At 32.8% G+C, this 23466-nt stretch overlaps 1 protein-coding gene across 1 annotated transcript; it reads right to left on the bottom strand.

Annotated features, from left to right (window-relative positions):
• Window positions 1-318: 318 nt before the first annotated feature.
• On the bottom strand, window positions 319-17941 carry LOC108994554 (embryogenesis-associated protein EMB8). The gene is made up of 14 exons (XM_018969801.2): window positions 17506-17941; window positions 17161-17250; window positions 14328-14389; window positions 12549-12649; window positions 8806-8895; window positions 5750-5872; window positions 4460-4537; window positions 3808-3893; window positions 3574-3622; window positions 2273-2329; window positions 2062-2192; window positions 1897-1980; window positions 1160-1229; window positions 319-1030 (listed from the first exon to the last, which is right to left on the bottom strand). Exons 1-14 carry the CDS (start codon window positions 17769-17771, stop codon window positions 557-559), a joined length of 1761 nt encoding a protein of 586 aa, XP_018825346.1. The 5' UTR covers window positions 17772-17941; the 3' UTR covers window positions 319-556.
• Between the last annotated feature and the right edge of the window lie 5525 nt (window positions 17942-23466).

The following is a 23466-nucleotide window of genomic DNA, read 5'->3' on the forward strand; positions in this document are numbered from 1 at the left end:
TTTTTTAAATAAATAAATAAATAAATAAATATGATATCCACGTAAAAAAAAATTAATTTATAAAATTAGACCTCACTTTTTTTAAATTCTTGATGCTTGCACAACCCATCACTAATCTAATATTATTTTTTTTAATGCCATACAGAGATATAGAAAGTTGAAATGAGAAATGAACTTGAAATAGTAAAAGACCTCAAAATATTAAGAAATAATATTTGCAGTTCTTTGAATTTGCAGTTTCCACGAACTCTCTTTGAAAAAAGTGGATAAATTTAAGATCCATATAAAAAAATTATTTTTTTAATAATAACTCCCACTTTTTTTCAAACAATGTACGGGACTGCATACTCCATGGCTGTATATAACATGCTCCAGGACTGAATTATATTGTCTAAAGTAAAAGAAGAAACTTTTACTAGTTACATTTTTCTGTTCATTATCTATTATTCTTGCAAACTCGAGGAGATTGGTTTGCGAAATTATTGAGAACTGATCGACTATTTGCAAAGAAATATAAAGATCGTAGAGGCCAACTCCAAATTCAGAATACCAACAATCATTTAAGAGCATGGGTTCTGAACAAAGCAGCAGGTAAGAATTTTCTGAGCTTCTTTCTGAAAACGGTTTGAAGAGCTGAGGCTACCAATGGCCAACTTGTTATGATAGCAATGTAAGCAAGCAGCCACATGGAACACTTATTCTGCCGGGACAGCAGATCTAAGCATCTTCGAACTGGAGAAATTGCATCAAAGTGCCGAACGTCCTGGACACAGGTAGTTTGGTTGTTGCTTTCTGCAATATCCGGGGAAACATCATCTTTTGCTTCTGTCTGGTGCTCATCTTGTTTTGTTTCGAAAGCCATTTTATTATCTTCTTCATCAGACTTCTTTGGCGGTTCAGGTAATTCCTCTACCATGTCATCTTTATTTTGCTCATTGCACATTGCAGCCACCATTCCATCTGCAATATTTACGTATGGACCCTGATCGATTGTGGAGTCTGGTGACAAATGAGGGCTAGAGCTCAGCATCTGCAAGCAAGTAAAAATAAAGAGTACTAAGAGAAATGAGCAGTAAATTGCACCAAGAAAAAGAACAACTTATATTGCTCAATTATTATGTGTATTGGGTTAAGAAAGAAAATTAAGGATAAATAATACCTTCTGTTGCACATGCATATATGGGCTGGAGCGTAGCACATTGAAAAATTCCTCAACTGCCCTTACCCACCTGCAAGAGAAAATTCACAACCCATTTTCTAATGAATATTGGAGAAATCTACCCATTTCTGACTGCCTAGAGAATGAAATATTAGTAAAATCCACTGAAACTTTGATGTGACAATAATCACATAAAAGTTCCTTATCTAAGCATTTGGTTGCAATAACATTAAAAAGGGCCACCTAGATTCTGCCCAATATCCAAAATAAAACCTACCACAACCATGCATACCCTACAAAACATGGCAAAAAAGAAGGTTAGCCTACAAGCGAAAAGAAATGAAAATTTGAAAACACCTAGACCAAACACAGTTGAAGACTAGAAGAGTGGTTTGCGCTGGCAATCTACATAAGCATCTAAGCTGTTGTGAGATGATATTCATCTTGTTCTATGGCGTGCAAAGGAAGTCTTCTGAATCAAGAGAGATCATTACAAGATGCTATGTACCCATAAAACTGTCATGCACCTAGTGAGGCAACTTGTTTCACATCAGGATTGATCTCCCAATTTTGTTGGCAATCTGCGATTATGAGGCTTGAGAAGCTTCAACTTCACAAAATTATCAAACGGACTGCTAATATAAAATTGGATACTGCTAAACTAAATAGAAAAATACATTAAAATCTCTACAGGAAACGCTAGTGTAATATCCTCATCACTCTGAAGAATGAATTACCATAGGCCAGATGCAGTTATTCCTTCAAAGAATGCCAAATGTCCTCCATGCTTTATTGTAGCCAGCACAATATTTTTGTTTGCCCTATTAAAGACAAAAGTGTTAGAACGGGTCCATAGAATGCAATAAAAGAAAGCATGATAGATGCCATTCAAGCAGCTTCACCTGCATTCATCCCAAGGAATGGCTTCCCTTGTACAGACTGGATCATCCAAAGCACTGATACATAGTAGTGGTATTGACACATTTCCCACGTAACTAGTGCTGCTACAGCGCCTGTAGTATGTGTCCACAGTCTGAGGAAGCAAGATAATTCTGTTGGTCAATAAAGGAAAGCAAGGCGAGAAAAACATAGGATGAATGTCAGGCCATATACCTCAAATTTTCCAACAAGGCAGGTGGCATGGTTGTCAAAATCTCGAATAGAGAGTGACTTTTGATGCACAACAGGATAACCAAACAAATTGCATTAGTTAAATCAGGATGGATGACAAGAGCATGCCACATAAAACATTACCACCTAGCAATAGTAGGCACCATATAACTGCTTTATCTTCATTGAAAGTTTCGTAGTTAAATCTTAAAGGGAGATATTAACATTGGATATGTATTGTGCTTACAACATGGAAAATGCAACAGCAGAGTGTTAAAAGAAATATTTGAATTTAAATATTATAAGCAGAAATTTTCATATTATGAGGGATTTTAAAAGACACTATTGAAAGATAAAGTTTTCAGATATGAACTCAAATTGTTTTCCATATTGTAGATTGCAAAATACTTTGGTGACTTTCTTCCAGCGAATATTTGATGCACGATTAAAGCATCATGACGGATGCCAAGAAGGTCAAATTCAAAATATCTCTTATTATGAGCAATGATTATTGTCTAATGTTAAGAGTAACTTAAAGCAACATCAATGCACTCAGGAAAGTATCCAAGTTTATTGGTCTTACTAGTATCCCATGAGAATTAACATGAGGTTGAAACAGATGAATTTACCTATATTTTCTTATATGTAATTTCATTTCATTAGAAAACGCAACAGGGGCATAACCCTAGTACACAAGATGTGCACAAGAAATAGACCCTTTAATGGATAAATGAAGAACATACCTATATGAAAAAATAAAAAATAAATGAGGGACAGCCTGCATTTTTACTAGGTCTAATTCTTCTTTTTTCCTGCATCATAAGCATCTCTAGTTTTGCCAAGGACTTAAATCTTGAATATTTATGGCACTTCAGTGATAAAAAATTTTGACTGTTTGTATGTTCATGAGAGCTCAATTGAAGAAAATACTTTCTCATGGAGAGGAACTGAAACAAGAACACTCATGACTCATCAGCAACAGTGTCAAAAACTACTCTGATTTGTTAGTTGATATATCTATTTACAACAGTTCTGTTGCAAGTATGATGCAAAACAGCCTCGTTTGTTTTCAGAAAACATATCATCTCATCTCATCTAATCATTACAACTTTCCCAAATTCCAATACAATACAAAATGAACAATTCAACTTTTTTAAATCCCAAACCAAAAATAATATTAAAAAATATATTCTAATAATACTTTATTCAATTTTTTAACTTTAATCTCAACTCATCTCATCCCATCTCATCTCATCTACGAAAACAAAAGAGGCCTAATCTTTACCAGAAGAAATGATGTCTACCTTTTTTATGCCTTCCCAGTTAGCAAGGCGGGAATAATGAGGCTGGTGTCTGCAGAAATTTAAAAATTATCATATAATATCTAGCGGCCAAAAATAGATACCATTTTTAGTGACATCATAATTTTTTCTTTGAGATATTCCCAAAAACACACACTCAGACATATAAGCCTATATTTAATGGAAAACTCTGGAGTTATATCCTACCAACAATTAAATAGTCAAGCGCAGACATACAGTTGTGCATAACCTTTAAGGCCAATAGTGAGTGCTCTGTCATAAAACTTCTGCACCAGCCTGCGGGATATAAATCTGTCACCAATCTATATAGGAGGGAAAAAGGACGACATAGCATCTAGTTAGTAAATAGTACAGAATAACTGCCAAAAATAATAAATCTCCAAATCAAATGACACAAATTCAAGTTCTTAGTCAAAGTCAAATGAGCTGCAATTCACTATAACTAATGAATATAGTGTGTGGTTGGTACGTCCCGGTATATTTTTTTTTTTTTACGGTAAACAAAATTTTATTGATCATGAGAATAGGCAAGAGCCCCAAGTATGCAGGATATATACAAAAGCATTGCCTACGCATGCTAGTTTAGTACATCTCAATATTTCTTTTTCTCAAAGGAGATATAGATTCACGCCGCCACCATTACGATCCTACAAGACACATGAAAGAAGCAAAAAATATAGCACCCTTTGTACTATAGTAGCACAAAAACAGAGAGAGCAAGATAAATTTCAACAATGTCAAAGAGGGTTTAATTCATGATAACCATAAGGTACATACCAGGGACATGAAAAATCTCAACTCTTAAAGCATGGGTGACACAAGAAATGTAAAACGAACATCAGTGACATTTCTCAAGTAAAATACTAACCAAAAGGTCCCACGGAGAGCAGAGAGCTACAGCACCAGCCAAAGGGGTGTTCTCTCCATCCTCCCCAAGATATTTTACCTGCACGAGTATAAAATTCTTAACCTTTATATAATGTCAAAATTATGATAAATATCTGCTCAAAAACTAAATAAATGAAAGATAGAACAAGAGGGGCTTGTTTGGGAAGTGAGATGATCTCATTTCATCTCATCTCAAAAATTCCCATAATCGCCTTCCCAAACATCACTCAAACACATACTTTTCAATTTCAAATCTTCAATTTTTTTATCTAATCATTACCTAATTATCACAACTTTCCCAAACTTCCAAACAAAATACAAAAAACAATACAACTTTTTCAAATTTCAAAACAAAAATTATATTATAACAAAATTTTAACTTTATAATATTTTTATTCAACATTCTCTCTCCTTTCCCAAAGTTCAATAAAATATCTTAACCCAAACCATTTCATTACTATTCACAGAATTCTCATCTCATCCCATTACCCAAACATGCCCTAATAATGAATCATGAATCATGTTGTTTGTTCTAAACATTATAAGCAAGTTTTACACTTGCAACCCTGGATAAAGAAATAACGAAGTCAAAGTCAATTTAAGTTACTTCCAACATAGAGTGAGCAGCTCAGTTAGCAAAAAGTCGAAACGACCAATTAATAATGCAATACATTTTTATCTCTATGATAAAGTAAGAGCGAAGAAAATGACTATCAACATACAAGTGCTAAGTGCGTGGGAAGGTCATAAGCACTCAACGCCCAATTGATCAACCTAAAACATCAGAAAATGCAAAATAGAGAGCCGGAGCAGCGAACAAAGGGTGTACGACTTGGTAGAAGAGTGAAGTAGGGCATCAATTTCATAGAAGACATAGAACTATCTTGGACCTTCTAAGGGTAGACTAGAAATGAGAACAAAGCAAGAGCAATTGTGATGCAAACTTCTGAGGAATACTTTCTAAAATCGTTAGCTATCAATTATTTCTGTAATAACAAAGCACAAAACAAAAGTTTGTGGCAACCACACTAATCAAACTGCATCAGCTTAAAGGGAAAGCAAGTCCAATTTAAAGGGAGAGAAAGATGGAATATAATAGAATAAGAGAAGGTATTAAGCTTGAAAGCATCAGCTTTCCTGAACCCTAATCGAACTGTTTAATAAGATGTTAAGAGTTAATAATATCTAAAAGAAACCTGCAAGTTTGATACAGAAAGCATAGAGAGAAGGTGCTGAATTGAACAGTTAACAGCACATAAAAGTAACATACCAGAACATTGGCACCTATACTAGTTCCAACAGCAAATAAAGGAGCCTCAGGATATTCTTTATGGAGATAATTGATGACTAAACGTATATCCTCTGTCCATCCAGCGTTATAAAAGCAATCGGACTGTAACATTGTGAAACAAAAAGCAAAGGAGGTTAAAATCCACAAACAGTACGGAAGGCTGTCAAAACAATAATAATTAGATAATCAGCTTCTCAAAGGAAGGATGGAACTATTTCACAACCAAAGTGCAGTTAACTTTCAGTTGATGCATAACCAAATCAAGGATAAAGCAGTGTTTGCATAAACAGAATCTTTCAAATTATCAACAAAATTAAATTTCTAGATTTGTTTGATACACTTTCATCACAAGAGAGCAACTCCTTGAGAATACTTCACTGATTTTAGAAGCAAAATGTTAATATGAATAGGAAACACTGGTCCTGATAGAAAATGGAGTATTTTAACAAGCGTCTCTCTTCTCCTTTCTTTTTTATTTTTATTTTTTTCCGAATTGCATATGATACTGCAGCAGTGATAACAGCTGCCATACTAGAGTTCAACAAAAGGATCTACGTAAGATTTTTAGTGCACTTCCTTTTGGCATGCTTATTGCCAACCACTTGAAAACACGAAACGCATGTCCACTGATGCCCACTCTTATTTCAACACTCGTGAAAGAATTCACGTTCACCCAAAGGAAGAATACACACAGAATTACTAGCACATATACATTTATGTCAAGGAGATTGTGTGTGGTTACCAGTTTCATATCAGAAAATAGCACACTTCCAATGCTCTGAGCCATCTGACTTTTAAAAACCGACTTTTCAATTTCAGGCTAATAAGACCTAAACTGTGTATATATTGAAATCTATTATCGCTGTCTACTTTTACCCCTTAAAAATAACATAAAAGAAAATCTATATCCATCATGTAAAAAACTGGGGAAAAAAATACATGCCTCGAGGCAGTGGTGGTCAAGCAACCCCTTCCTACAGATGCTTTGAGGTAGTAAGTGGACAAAGGTCATTGATTTGCAAATGACAAAGCTTTGATCTTAAAATCAGAAATTAAAAAACTTAAGTTTTAAAATCCAAAAGAGGCCCAAAGGACAAGAGGCATAAATGTTATTTTTCCTTAGGTTAACTATAAATTAGTCCTTGCGGTATCCCGTAGTCCTTGTTTGTTTTCATAAAATTTCTCAATTCATTTCATCTCATCTTAACTATTTCAAATTTCAAAATAAAAATAATATTAAAAAATATATTCTACAAATTATTTATTCAATTTTTAACTTTCATCTCAATCTATTTCATCTCATCTTAAAAATTATTTATTTAAGAAAGATTAAATAAGTCCCTCTGTCAAAATTCATTAAGTAAACTGCTAGAAATGTCATATCAACTGCAATGAAAATATGCGTCATTTCGGACGTCACATGGCCCACATATATAAGGAAAAATATTTGCATCAGCCCCACACCAGCACACACTCAACCTATTGAGTGTAAAAAGAAAAAAAAAAAAAAAAAAGTGATGTGAAGTGTGTGCTGGTGTGGGGCTGATGCATAGCATTTCCCCATATATAAACATCATGACAATTTTAAAATATTATTTGAAAATTAAAAGAATAAAAGCAAAAAATAAATATTAAAATACAAAAAAAAAAAATTAGAACATTATAAAATTAAAATTATAAATTATAAAACTAAACTAAAAAGCCTTCTATTTAACAAAAGAAACAAAACCCATATTTTCTTCAAATAAGAAAATAACAATAAATTATTTACATTTAAATTATTAAAAATTTAAAACACAAAAATTTAAAAGCAAATTAAACGATACAACTAGAATCAAAAAAAAATAAATAAATAAGAAACATTACAAACCAAAAAAGAACTTTAAATTAAAAAATAAAAAACAAAAAGCCCATGAGGGGTGACACTAGCAGCAGCCTGCGGGTGGGGAGGGGAGTCGTCTCCTGCAAGGGCGACCAATAGGAGGCCTTATGGCCCTTATCAATGGTGGCCGGCTTTTTTGTTTATATCAATAATTTTTTTAATTTTAAATTTCAAGAAATTCAGTTTTTTGTTCTCAATGGATTTTCTTATTTTTTAATATTTCAAATTTTTCACAAAAACTGCCACATGTCATGCTAGTTGTAATGCCACATCAATATGTTTCACATTTTGTTAACAGAATTTTAACTGAAGGATTAATTTAATCAATCTTAAAAGCAGATGGAGGGAGGAAAAAATTCAATTTAAAAGCATAGGGAATATTTTGATTTTAAGGGAAAGCACAGGGAGTAATTTGATTCTAAGGAAATCACAGGAATCAAGTTATTATTTAGACCTTTTTTCTTTGCACAATAGTATTACAAACTTCTAATTTTTTTATTTTAAAGAGCTGCTCCTGCATAAATATACAACTGAAAATGAGTTATAAATTCTCAGTTTTTGTAATATGAGGACTTGGTAAGGTCAAATGGAACCAGTTTTGAAAAATATGTATTAACAAAAGGCTACCAAAACATAGCCATACTGATGAGGCTAGATTTTGGGGACTTCCCATATGCATTTGAGTCAAAACACAACGCTATGTCGGTGACTTTTTTCTTTTTATGCGAAGCAAGCCCTTATCCCACCAAAATATCACCTAAATCACAAACTATCACTGAGAGGTTTGGTAAGATCAAATGAGACAGTTTGGTACTTCTCACAAACCATATTATACTGCTTCATGTTACCTAATTAATGCGCTCAACACCATGTTTTACTGGAACTGTCTACAGATATTGTGATATATGAGTTATAAAACTATGTGCTTTCTTTAGGCTGCATTTATGTTCCATCAAAATCAAAAGCCTTTCTTGTAGCTTATACATCACAAAAGAAATAGATCCATAACCTCAAATGAAACCATCAAAGGTTGGGCCAATTGACCATAATCGATGGCATAAGATCATTTAAAATGAAAGTACATAACAAAGTACCCCCCCCCCCAATCCATTTTATAAATCGCTTAGCTAAGAAGAGGGCAAAAAGAACTCACAGTAATAGAAACACCACCCAATCCTCGGTGGTTGCTAACCACTACATTCCAGCCGTGTTTCGCCGTATTGAAGGCAAGATGCTTTATGTACTGCAATAGGTATTGCAAGACAAGGTCATACAATATTACTAATCATTTTTCTTTTACTCGTATTAAAAGAAAAACCCAATTCTCACATAAAAACCATTTAACGTTATGAAAGATCGTTATAATAAGAATATACCTATAATATGAACATAATTACACACAATATATACAAGCTGAAAAGAGTTCATGTCCTTTCTCCATTTTTACTTCCCTTTTTGGTTCCTAAACTTGATTAGATGTATCTAATGCTAGATGAGCTTACAATTTGAGACTGAAAGACTATTACATTTGGCTGCATGGTCCAAGTCTGGATTTATTCTTTTCATCCATTTTTCTTTAATTAGTCTCTAATGACAAGCAGTTTCACTCAGTACATGAATGCTGCCGGGACAGATATGATACGAGAACTCCAAAATGATTTTGGCTTTAGAAAATATATTATGTAACAGTCTATGGTGAGGACCTATTGCAGTGTCATTAAACTTCAGCAAACCAATTACTCCAGGAACACATCTTCACCAGAGATTGGGGATTCATACCTTATCTCTAATTACGTCAACAAACAGGAGACTTTTTTTTTTTCCCCTTTTCTTACATATTCAGCAAACTGTAATCTATCCATTCAGCATTGCCCACATTCCGCCCAGCATAGAATTTTTCTTTTGTCTAGAAGTATGCAAGAAATACTCCTATAGATTATGTTATAAATGGTAAATGATCAAGGAATTCTTAAAAGGAAGTGGAATATATATTGCATTGTGTCCTCATCCAATAATATGAATGTTCTCAACAAGAATTTTTTTTATTTTTTGATATGTAAGAGATAAATTTTATTAATGAAAAAGGCCAAAGCCATGTACACAGGAAGTATACCACAGAACACCTAAATAAATTCTAAGAGTGATGAACTAAAGACAAGAAGTCATGAATATTATCCCCAACTAAAACAATAGCAGAAAACCAAAGCAATAAAGTATTTAAAAAGAAATTCTTCAGCTCCACCACTATATGTTCCTTGTCTTCAAAACAGCACGCATTCCTTTCCATCCAAGTACACCACATGATACACAGCGGAATCATCTTCCATACTGCTGCCACTTGACGACAGCCCTGCAAATTCCTCCAACAGCCCATCAATTCCACCACCCTCGAAGGCATTACCCAAGCGACATCAACCCTCCGAAAGATCTCATCCCACAACACCTTTGTTACCTCACAATGTAGTAAGAGATAACCCACCGATTCTCCATTCTTTTTGCACATGTAGCACCAATCCATCACCACACATCCTCTCTTCCTCAAATTGTCGATGGTCAAGATCTTTCCAAGGGCGGCGTTCCAAACAAAGAAAGCAACTTTGGAAGGCACCCGGGATTTCCAGATGTTCTTCCAAGGGAATGAAGTATGGTCATGAGTGATCAAAAGGTTATAATACGCCTTAACAGTACATAACTTATGATCCTTAGACCTCCACTTCAAACTATCATGTTGAACCCTAGCAGTTCCCGAGGAATGTAATAGGCTGAAAAATTCAGTAACCATGTCTAGTTCCCAATTGTGAAAATCCCTATAAAATAGAATATTCCACTGATGCGAACCATGAGAAAATAACCGCACATCAACCACTGAAACCTCCCCTATTAGCTGCAATACGATATAAAGCCGGAAAAACCATTTCCAAAGTATGATCTCCACACCACACATCCTGCCAAAAACGGATTCGGTTACCCTCACCGGCTTCAAAGCGAATATGTTTTTTAAAACATTTCCACCCCTTATATACTTCAATAACCCCACTCCATACCCCTCCACTTCGTTGGAAACCCACCCGCCCCATGCAACACCATATCTTGCGTCTACAGTTTCCTTCCACAATGCTCCCCCCTCCCGATGATATCTCCAAAGCCATTTCCCCAATAGTGCTTTATTAAATGTTCGCAAGTTGCAAACACTCAAACCACCATTCACAATTGGGGCACAAACTGTCTTCCAACTAACTAGGTGGAATTTCTTCTCCTCCCCTAAGCCTCCCCATAAGAATGCCCTAAAAATTTTCTCAATCTTATTTGCCACCCCTGCAGGCATAGGAAAAAGAGATAAGAAATATGTGGGTATGTTAGAGAGTGTGCTCTTAATAAGAGTAAGACAATTAGGTCAGTCCACCCCTTTAAATTCTGCCTATTCTTTTTGGACCAGATTCTCACATTAAACACAAAAACCAAGTTCCAACTATGGCAGCCATTCTGTCATTGTCAGCATAAACAACTCATTTACGTCCTTGGAATCACTGATTATAATCCAACAAGAAATCAAAGAAATGACAAAATCTCTCTCATCACCAAACAGTGAAGTAGAGGATGATCATTTGACTCACCACTACGCTCACACAAAACCTGTCTACAATGATAATTCATTCCTTATGAAAATTCTCGATGTTGAAGAACTTTCCAATTACAGTGCCACCAAAAAACTAGGAAAAAAAAAGGTCAGAGACCTTAGCACCCCAAGTATTCTTTCAAGGAAAGTCAAGCAACCACACTCCGGCAATCTCATAAAAACTCTATCTTTACCTTCAGTAGAGGGCAACTTGAACTCAACACTCAGAATATGCAGCGATGGCCCCCAATTCACAGTCCTGAAATACCTGGAGAAACTAAGATTACAATAACCAACTCCCTCATCCTGATATCTCAAATATGAGGCAACAGAAGCCTCCTTCAACAGCCAGAGAAGGTCTTGTTTAACAAGCTCATGGGTCATCACTCCTTGGCTCTTCGGCTCAGTTTTGCTGATTTTTTGAACTGTAGGAGTTAATGTGACAATTTTCTTTTATTTTCTTTTCTTTTCTTTTCCTTTTCCATTTCTTCTTCAAAGTGCTACTTTGTTGTTCTCCATGCACCTGGGGTACAGCTTGATGTTTTATAATCTATTTTATGACAGAAGAAATAAATAAAACAAAAAAATCGCCACACCAGAAGCAACACTAGAATTGAACTGGCTTGACATACCCAAGTCTAAAGTGGGTCCATGTGGCATAAGGATAAAAGTTTCATAGACTTCATTGCCAACTAATTAGGATCCCAAGTAGTTCTGTATACATTGTGCTGTAGCAGGAAGTTTTGTATTTATTGGGCATTCCATTTTAGAATAATATCATCCTTGCTTTTTTTAATCTCTTCTCTAATTTGAGCCCAGAAGCTTGTAAAATGAAGCCAACTTGCTGGAAATTTCAAAAAGTTAGATCTGCTATTTTCCAGGTTACACAAACTGCATAACATTTCAAAGCTTAAAGTTCATTGACATCCTACGCAAGAATTTTTACTTTCTTCACTAATGAAGCTACTGATTGACGTCCTATGCAAGCATTTTTACTTTCTTCACTAGTGGAGCTACTGAGCCAAGATTTACAGTGGGGTAACAGGATTCATCAACAAAGACCATCAAACTGCAACAGGAACATCAAGCTTCCATATTAATCGCATCACTGGTTTCCAATGATATTACCCATCTGTTGTAACTTGAAATTCAAGTTCATTCAGAAATCCCATGCCAACAACAAGTTAATGTGAAACATGTATTCCTAAGCTACAAAAACTATTATTTGGAAACATTTGGTGCATTATTACAAGCAAGTGAAAAAGAAGTAGAGAACTTACAGCTGATGCAGAATCACTTGTTAATCCAGGAACCACTACAATGATAGGAGTTGTGTCATCTTTTGAAATAGAAGAATCCATTAGTAAAGCACCCCCTGAAACTGTAAAACAATACCATAGTTGAACCAAAAAAAAAAAACTAAAAGGCTTACAATATCATGAACATAAGCTTTGAGTGTGGTAAAAAAAAAAAAGTGGTAACACTCCACTCAAGATCACAAGACTGAAAGGAAAAAAAGAAGAAGAAACATAATAAGTTAGTAAACATGTTCATTGAATCTATCTATGTCAACAAAAATATACAGCAAGTTTCTATATATATATATATATAAGCAAACAAGAGTGTGCAACCAGTTAGCATGGTTAATTATACTAATGACAGAAGTTAGAGATAATTTATTAATTATTCCCTGTTCCTACATGTGTAGCCAACCGTATTGAAAATTTATAAAGTGACTTTTTATGGGGTGGTAAGGGAGATGAATTGAAATTTAACAAGTGAATTGGCCCGAGGTTCTCCCCAATCTCAGAGGGAGGTTGGGTACCATGGTTATGGCAGTGTACCAATGAATGGGATAGCCTTCAGACAGCAAGTGATCAACATGAAGCATGATAATTCCTCGGGTGGTTGGAACTCTAATGAAGTGAGAGAGGTGAGAGAGACTTGTGGGGTTGGATTAAGGAAAAATATCTAAAGGGGCTCAGGAGAGTTTCCAAGTCATACCAGATATGAAGTGGGCAAAGGATCCAAAATAAAGTTTTGGTATGATGTGTTTTGTGGAGATCAGCCTCTTAAGGGGTATTTCTGGATCTATTCTGCAGTGTTCGTACCATGGACACATTTATGGCAGAGCATTTACAACTTTCAAGTGAACATCCTCAATGGACGGTGAGTTTTATCAAAGAGGCAGAGGATAGGTGGGTGGATCTCTTTAGTTATTATATGCTCAACTGCGTTCTACTTGATTAAGATCGGATGGGGAAGACAAAATGTGATGGATCATGTCCAAGAAAGGGGCGTTTGAAGTTAAGTTGTTCTATAATGCATTGATCCCTCACGAATAGAAGTCTATCTAGAGGAGTAAGGCACCATTGAGAGCAGCATTCTTTCCTTGGATGGCTACACTAGGGAAGATCCTTAAGTTGGAAAACTTATGGAAGAGACATGTGATGATAATTAAGTGGTGTTGCATTAATAAGAGGGATCCTGAAATCGTGGATCACCTCAATATTCTGAAGGTTTTATCCATTACTGAATCACAAGTTTTTATTATATTGGTAGCATATGATAATTATTTTACAGATGATAACTATAAACAAGTTCATTCTGAAGGTTTTATCAATTACTGAATCACAAGTTTTTATTATATTGGTACCATATGATAATTATTTTTTATTAATAAAAGGATCCAAAGCTCAGAAACAAATTATTCTCCATGGATAGTTTCCGTTCATATTAATAACAGAATCCTAGGGAGGGAGGAAGATGATACTATAAATGATTGCACCAGTTCAGATCAAATTGCTTTGCCACTATAAAGTTAGTACAAAATCACTACTCATGAATTAATAACATAAAAAGCAACATTTATTAAACAAAGGACTAGAAATACCTGGCCATTTTTTTTTTTTTTTTATAAGTGAAAAGTCCAACCCAAGACATTTAGTGACATTATAACAAATACCAAAGTTTCATGCATACATAAGTGTGTGTATATATATATATATATATATATATATTTACAGTGATCAACTTCAAGGTGAATGCTTCATATATACCATCACGACTCATTAGCCAATCCAAAGCAATGGTTCCACCATCGGTAGCATGAAAGAGTTGTCTGTGAGAAAACACAGATGGATATTTTGTTAGATAGAACCGTGGATCAAAATTCAAGAAAACAAATTCTCATGTTTACATCATCTAATGAAAGGAGAAACCCTGAAGATATTTAACCAAAAGGAACCTTTCCTCCTTTCCCCCAAAGCCAACCAAAGAAACGAAAGAGAAGGTGAGTAGGAGGTTACCCAAAAAACCACAAATTGATGCATGAAAAAAATATCATTGAATCTTTCTACTACAGATGCGAAAACCTGTATTTGGAATAATATAACTGCCTACACAAACAAATCTGCAAGAGTTCATTGCAGCAGTAGCTCAAGGAGGCAACAATGTGGGATGTAGAAAATCAACATAATAGTTCAGCATGCAACATATTAGAGAACAACATATTAGAGATATCTCATCTATCTGTGATGGCAAGTTTAATACCTGGTTGGCCAGTTAATTTCTCTCTCCTACTATTTACCATGTATACATGAGAGATAGACAGGTTAATTTATGCATTAGCTTATCTTTGGGCATCAATCAAAATTTAGAGGCACCAGACTTAGAAAGAGCATAATATATGCTAGATGTTTATTCTTTTCTGCAATGAAGTTAATGAGGAAATTTCGTTCTGCTCATCAGAACTTGCGATATGCTATTTCTGGTCACACTACAACGATCCAAAGAGGAATTTAAAACCAGAGGTCAGTCCATGTTGCTTATATGTTGGTGACATGACTGCCTATAAAGAACTTCCAGATGACCACACGATCACTTAAGTGTAAATCGATACAATCTAAAAGAAAACTAATATTGGATTGAGCATTAGTATTCCACTGTTACAATCAGATTGCACACAGAAAATTAACCCAACAATTAGAGAAAAAATGACCAACCAAAATTGTCCTCAAAATCTATCAAAAGAATATGACTAAAAATGCACATAGTGGACATTTTTCATTACATTTAGGGCTACTAGAAAACGACATCTCTATCTATCTAAAGTTCAGATCGAAACCATATAGAGAATTATCTTTGTTGCTGAACAAAGAACAACAAACTGGGATATATAGGTTGTTTTGAAGACAAGGTTATATATGCATCAACCTAGTAGATCCCTTTATAAAAAGAAATAAGAATTGTGTTAATAATCAAAGAAATCTTAATCTCAAGTTGACCATATTTATTTAAGATGTTCTCCAAAAGATTACAACCAAATGACCGTGTTCATTTAAGATGTTCTCCCAAAGATTACAACCAAAAAATCAACAGACAAATGAAGTCTAAGAAATTAAACAACAACTGAAACCCTCTCTGCATCTTGAGGGCCATGGCTGGGCTGTTTCTAGGATATTATCTAAAACATTTTTTCCCACATATATTTTACAAACTATAGCCTTAAAACAACAGTTACAGGGTCTAAGATAGCTTAACTCATAAGGATTCTATGAGTTGCATGTATGCAATGATATTCAACACTTGAGCATTCCCAATGGGTTAGCCATTCTGCATATAAATGCAAAATGGCTAAACAACTTGTCATAAATTCATCTCCATTGGATTTTGTAAAATATTTTCATTTTACATTTTGCCACAGTACATTCTCTACATTTAACTTTTACTATTCGCTAATCTAAAAATATTTTAGTATTTGTTTCTCTGTCCACCCTTCATCCTCCATCCATGTAGGTTCATTTTCTATTATATTTTTTTCTATTGTTGCCTGTTTGGTTGGTGAGAAGATTTGAAGATGGACATTGTGCTGTGTGTGGGTGTGGTGTTTAGATGTGTCAGAGGACATAACCATTTGTTGAATAATTTCAAATCAAAACCCAAAATTGTGGCTTTCTTTGTTGCTGGAAAATTGAATTTGTCAACTGTCCATGTAACACCCTTCTATAATTCAAAAGCTCTAGATCTACTCTATGCCCATATGTACGAAAGCAATTTGGGTTAGTTTTTAATTAGTTAGTTAGGAATTAGTATTAGTAAAAGAATTGAAGCTATTGCAAATTCACTGGTAGTTAGAAGATATACTTAAAATGAATAAAAAATAATATTTAATGATATAGATAGAAAATAGATAAGCTGATGTATTGTGTATTGTTAAAGTCATTAGCTAAACTAGATAAAGCGTGTTTTGGTTAGCTATTTTAGATAGAAACTTAGAGAAGCTATTGGGAATGCAAGGAGTATCAATTGTGTAGGTATCAGAGAGAAGGTGCAAAGTTTACTATTTGCTCCTTCACAGCATAATCTACCCTTTCGTAAATTCATATAATAGACATCCTATTCTGTAACACATCTTGCACTTTCCATGATAGGATTGATCCAAAGAGGCTGATGCACAAAGAGAGAGAGAGAGAGAGAGAGAGAGAGAAGTTTGGTATTTGGTCCTTTATAGCATACTCTACCCTTTGGTAAATTCATACAAAGGAGTTGCTATTTTGAAATACATCCACTACTTTCCATGATAGGATTGATCCAAAGAGACTGGTGCACAGTTTCATCCTAAAATTGTATGGGGCTTAGCTTTTCGCTATTGTTTCTGCTACTCGCTTAATTGTATTCTTATCAAAATAATGTTTAACTCCATGCTCTCAATATCCTACTTCCACAGTCATCCCCTTGTAATTCTAGACTATCTCACGGACTTGATTGCCCACTTTTCACCATTAAAAGCAGACACTCAAAGAGCGCACAATATCTAATAGACTAATACTAACAACAAAAAAGCTTTATACATCCAGAACAATAATAATAATAATAAACAAAAAACACTACCTTCTGTAGCTGAAGGCAGGAGGTCTCCCATGGAAATTCAGAAAAACAGTCTGTATATGAGGACTTGAGAGCCATGGCGTTGCCAAATACCTGCAGTAAGCAGAGGTAGTTTCCCACAAATAACTCGCATTGTAAAGTATCCACATTCAATTAGTAACAATTACAAATTCATTTGACTTCGTTTGGTTCCCAACAAACCGAGAAGAAAATATGTAGCCAGGTAAATTTTGCACATTGTCATTTTCTACAGAACCAAAATCACAGATTTTCTTTCCAAATCCTGAAAGTTCTCCTCGATTTCTTGGCAACCAAATGAGTTCCGCGAAGAAAAATTATAGTTTGTACCGGCCACGAAGAACGCGGCACTTGGAAACGACGCTGTCGTAGATATGGGAGCAGGAGTTGTAAGTCAGGCTCACGGGACTCCCTCTGAACCCCGATAAGACATCTTCCAGGAGATGGAATTCCAAGAAATTGTAGAGAAACAGAACGGAAACGATCAGAAAGCCCAATAAGTAGTGCCAAAACGGTATCAGAGCGAGCGCATTGAACAACAGGCCGTAGGGGTTGACCCAGGATCCCGCAGAGTCGCAGCAATCTAACGACGGCATGAAAGAAGAAATGCTTACTAGAAATTCTATCCTTGAACTTGGAATTGGGATTGATAATGGAGAATTATGTGGTCGTTGATGGTTCGGTAATGGTGGGTAAGGAGGTGAACGGGATGCAAGAAGTGCATTTATGTCAGAGTCTTCTGTCCATGCATTGGAAAGTCCGCCTCTGTTTCACGATAGCATCTGGAGTGAGTCCGACACTTCGTGAGAACGATTCATAAGGTTTGGTAAACACGTTGAACTCATGCGGAGCTTACAAATAAAAAATAATAACAAAATAAATACTTTAATCACACAAAAATTTCATAAATAAATTTATAAGTTAACATAAATTGAATATAATAGAATATAAAACTTATTTTTATTATAAAATAGATTTAATATACCATGAATATATTTTTATAAAATTTTTATAATACTTCTCTAAAAATAATGTGTATACATATAATTATTTTTATAAATTTTAATATAGTTTATTTTAATTGAAGATTATAACATATAAAAAGAATATCTTTTTATAAAAAAATCGTTATTTCAAAATATGATTATAAAAAAAATTATAATAAAAAAAGTTGCGTATACTTTAGGTCTCATTTGGATTTGAAAAGTATTTCATCTATCTTTTCAGTATAACTTTTGAAATTTTTACATAAAATATAATAAAAAATTTAACTTTTTTAAATCTCAATTCAATTTTTCAAATTACAAAATAATAATAATATTAAAAAATAATATTTTAATAATATTATTTTTAACTTTTATCTTTCATCTAAAAATATATCATATCATTCCATTTCTAAATCCAAACCAGCCTTAATAAAATGGCATTGTTTGTCATAGCACTAAGTTTGCTTGTAAGAAATATAAAAGATGATTAAAAAATAATAAAAAATTAGCGTTTTTACAAAATTGAAATGAAAGTAAAATATGAGCATAGTATAGTATAACATTTTTTGTATGTTAGGTTGTCAAATTCATTTCAACTCATCTAAATTTATCATTACAATTTTTTTAAATCCTAATATAAAATATAATAAATAATTCACTTTTTCAAATTTTAAAATAATAATAATATTAAAAAATAATATTCTAATAATATTTTCTCAACTCAACTCAATTTAACAGCTAAACGTAACCTTAAATGTATCAAATTATAACATATTTTGGTTTTTTAAGAATATATTTATTCAAACACTCTTAATTGATGCATAAGACACGTCATTAATATGAAAACTTATCATCAATTTATGTACTTGATATAATGGATCTTACGGTAGGTAGATGTTACGAGAAAGATAACGTTTAGATGTTAAATTGAGTTGAATTGAGATGATAAAATATTATTTTTTAATATTATTATTATTTTAAGATTTTCAGTTGAATTGTTTATTGTATTTTGTGTTGAGATTTAAAAAAGTTATAATGATGAGTTGAGATAAGTTGAAGTGAATTTAGTAACCAAACGTACAATTAGATTCTACCTCTTAGAATTCTAGCTCATTCATATATCAATTCTGGAAATTACTAAATTTAACAATATATCACATTAATTCATGTATCACTCTTTCATATTCATTATCCAACAATACCTATAAAAAAAATGCTTTGAGTATAACACAGAAGAAATTCAAAGTGATTGATATTGAGTTACTGAAGAGCTAGTTTTATATTGCAACATTTCAACTCTCCTATTACTTTTCTTTATTTGTACAACACGTTATTAGTACGAGACTAGCCAACCGTTGTACTTTTTTTATTTTTTACAAGATGTTTGCATAACATTTCTCGACCATTATAAATTTCTCTTCTATAAATATTGATATTTGCTTATTGTGATATAATCATTTTATTAAATCTTGATATGATCTATGTGATATTATATAAAGTATAATGTTATCATATCAATATGATGAATGCTATTGTCTTCTATATGTTAGTTAAATACTTCTTTCTTATCCAATGCTAAATATATTTGTCATCAATGATGTTCAATCTTACAAAACTTGAATTTGTGCATTTAATGTTTAGGATAACAATTATTTATCATGCATCCCTGATGCTGAGATCTATATTAATATAATGAATATTGGAAATACTATTAAGGTAGGAAATGAAGTACCCGTGAAGGATCACTCTAAAACAATGAATTTCCTTCACTACCATCTTTATGAAAAATTGAAAACTAAGTACTTCACAATAAAATATTCATTAATTCAATGGAAGAGTTTAAGGGAGAGATACCGCGTATCATAATACCATGATCCTCCCAAAAACTCATTATGATTGGATGCATCTGAAATTTCAATATTATTAGTAAATACAACTCCACACTTTTAAAATAATAATAAGTTCATAAATGAGATTGTATAGGAAAAAAGTCACTAATGAGGATATGTTTAAAATAAAACATATAACATACTCATGTCTTGAATGTGCTCCTTCAGCAGCAATATCGAGTGCAAAAATTCTCTAATTATTTCAAACTAATATATTGTTTATTAGTAGTTGAACAAAACAACGAGCTATTAATGAAAAATCACCGATCTTGTTAAACCAGTTATACTTCTTTTATTGAATCAAATAGAACCTCATTTCATCATAACAAAGGTAACCGTGAGCATGGATGTGCTAGAAAAAACTATCGAAATTAAAGGGATCGTACTCAAGGTTTTTCAAATAGAAATGCTAAAATCCAATAGAAATGGAGTCATACCGTGACAAAGTAAGATGAAAACAAAGGCTTGTGGAATAAGCCTATAAATAAATATGAAGATAAAGTCACATGTGTGGTATAAAAGAAAAATTGGTCATGTACTTGACTGACACCTAAATATTTGGTAGACCTATATCAAGCATCTATGAAGGAAAAAAGAAAAAAAAGAGACCAAATGAGTTTTCCCAACCATAAGGATCCAAGAGATCATCTAATTTATTTTGATAATCCAAATAGGATTGATTTAACTCATATTGATGTTTCTGATTTCTTTATGGATCCTAATGAAAACAATAATCTTTTGATGAGTGATGTATATGGCCATAATAATTAATTTTATTTTTTTATTATATAATCACATTTTGTTTGGAGTTATTTTATTCTAAAGTCGGTGTGTAAAACACAACATGCACATCACTTAAATGGATAAGCACTTTACTAAGTATATTCTATACACTGGCTTGGTAATTAAATTTTTCTTATGTTTGAGTTGTTATCTTTTAATACATATTGTTAAACTTTATTTTGCCTTAATAAAGTTTTATACATAATTTTGTTTATAGGAATATATGAGTTTTATTGATACGTTGACCAATTCTAATTTGATTAATGAAGATCTGTGTTTAGCAGATAGTTGTACAATAGACAAAATTCTTAAATATAATAAATATTTTTAATATTTAATATTAAATAATACCAATGTCAATACACTATCTAGTTCATCAAACTTGATCGAAGGTTCTGGAAGAGTTAATATCATGTTACCAAATGAACAAGATTTTGTATTGATTATATTTTGTATTCTTCAAAATCTAGAAGACATTTACTCAGTTTTAAAAATATTTATCATAATAGTTATCATATTGAAACCATCAACGATGGCATGGATGAATATCTTTACATTACAATAAGTTTGGGCTAGAAGCTTATATAGAAAAACTATAAGCTTTCTTTTGTAGACTATATTATACAATAATGAAAATAATTAAATTACATATTATAGTGCATTAGAAGGGTTTTGATCTAAAGGTCTTTATGCTTTAGGATGATCGTCTTGGTCATCCAGATCATTCACAATACATCGAATAATTAAGAATTCATATGGACATCCCTTAAGGCTTTGTTTGGTTACGCAATTTTGACAAAATGGTTTGTAAAAAAATGTGTGTTTGGGTAGTGAGATGAGATAAGATGGTTTTAACTTTTTGAGAATTCGATAAAGTGGTGGCTCATTGGGTCCCACCAGTTATTGAAAAGTATTTTTAATTACTGGGTAGAAAATATTATGAATATATTAAAAATAAGTAATATCTATTATTAATTTAAAAACCCATAAATATTTTGACTTTCCCAAAATATACATTTTGTAATTGGCCGTTATTATCTCAATATTTCCAAATATGAATGCATTTCTTTGTTAAATGAAAATATTTTCTGACCAATTTATTATACTATATTTTATAAAATTTGAAGTATGTTTTTCTAATTATATATTACAATAAAAAAAAATAATAGATAATTATATATATTAAAAAATGTGGTAGTAAATGTTACTATAGCGGCTCTTAGCAGTATTGTAGAGTCAAATGAAACTTAGTAGTAGTAATGTAGCGTTAATGTAGGGTTACTGTATAGGTACTGTAGTGTTACTGTAGAGATACAGTCGTGGTAGTTGAAAAATTAGAAATGAGATAAAACTTTGTATTTTGTTGTTTGGATAGGTAGATGAAACACACAGTGTAGCTCATATGAGATAGTTTGTATCTCATCTGGGCATCTAAACCCGGCCTAAAGAATCAGAAAATTATTTTACTAAGTGATTATGTATGTGTTGCATGTTTCAAATAAAAACTAATTATTAGACCGTCCACTTCTAATGTAATTATTGAATCCCCTTCATTTCTACAAAGAACCCATGGAGATATATGTAGACTTATACATCCACCATGTGGGTCATTTAGATATATTATGATTTTAATAAATGAATCGACTAAATGATTACATGTTTGTCTACACTATATCCGAAATGTTGTATTTGTTAGACTTCTTGCACAAATTATTAGTTTACGTTCCAATTTGCTGATTATCCAATTTAATCTATTTGATTGGATAATATAGGAAAACTTATATCCAAAATTTTTTATGATTATTGTATTTCAGTTGAGATTAATGTTCAGCATCCTCTTACCCACGCTTTTAGTTAGAATGGTTTTGCTAGGATATTTATAAAACATCTACAATTAATTGCTCGACCATTACTTTTGAAAACAAAACTACCTTCCTTTACTTGGAGATATGTAATTTTGCATGCCGCATCATTGGTTTGAAGAAGACCAATTGTCTATAATAAATACTCATCATTGCAACATGCATTTCGTCAATCAACAAACATGTCTTCATCTTTATACTTTTGGTTGTACTGTGTATGTTTCAATCATACCTCTCAATGCACTAAGAAGGGTCCTCAACGTAGACTTGAAATTTATATTGGTTTTGATTCTCTCACCATCATTAGATACTTTGAGCTTTTAATTGCGGATATTTTTAATGCAAGATTTGAAGATTTTCATTTTGATGAAATAGTCTTCCCATCATTAGGAGAAGAAAATTTACCAAATGCACAATAACAAATAACATAGAAAATTTTGACATTATCTAATAAATTCTCGTACAAATTAATGTAAATTAAAAGTTTAGAGTATCATTTATTTGTAAGTTATTGAAAATCAATTATCGGATGTCTTTACTGACAATAAGAATACGATAAAATCTCACATTTCAACTGTTAATACTCTAGCATAGAAGACAATTAAATAATACAGCAAGTAATAAGTCTAAGACACACGTAAAGCATAGAAGACCTATTGGTGCAAATGATCAGACTCTCCAGAAGAGAAAAACACAAATAAATAAAATTTGTACTAGACCATGCCCACAAAACAGGCAATAAGAGCAATAAGTTCATCCAAGTTTTATGTA

The sequence above is a fragment of the Juglans regia genome, chromosome 6 (assembly GCF_001411555.2).
Source record: "Juglans regia cultivar Chandler chromosome 6, Walnut 2.0, whole genome shotgun sequence".
NCBI lineage: Eukaryota > Viridiplantae > Streptophyta > Magnoliopsida > Fagales > Juglandaceae > Juglans > Juglans regia.

Coding starts and splice junctions, on each gene's coding strand:
- LOC108994554 (XM_018969801.2), bottom strand. CDS start 17,771: ATGCCGTCGTTAGATTGCTGCGACTCTGCGGGATCCTGGGTCAACCCC. Junction 1,230..1,896: donor ATAACTGCATCTGGCCTATG/GTAATTCATTCT, acceptor TTTCTCTTGCAG/GTGGGTAAGGGCAGTTGAGG. Junction 1,031..1,159: donor ATATGCATGTGCAACAGAAG/GTATTATTTATC, acceptor ACTTGCTTGCAG/ATGCTGAGCTCTAGCCCTCA.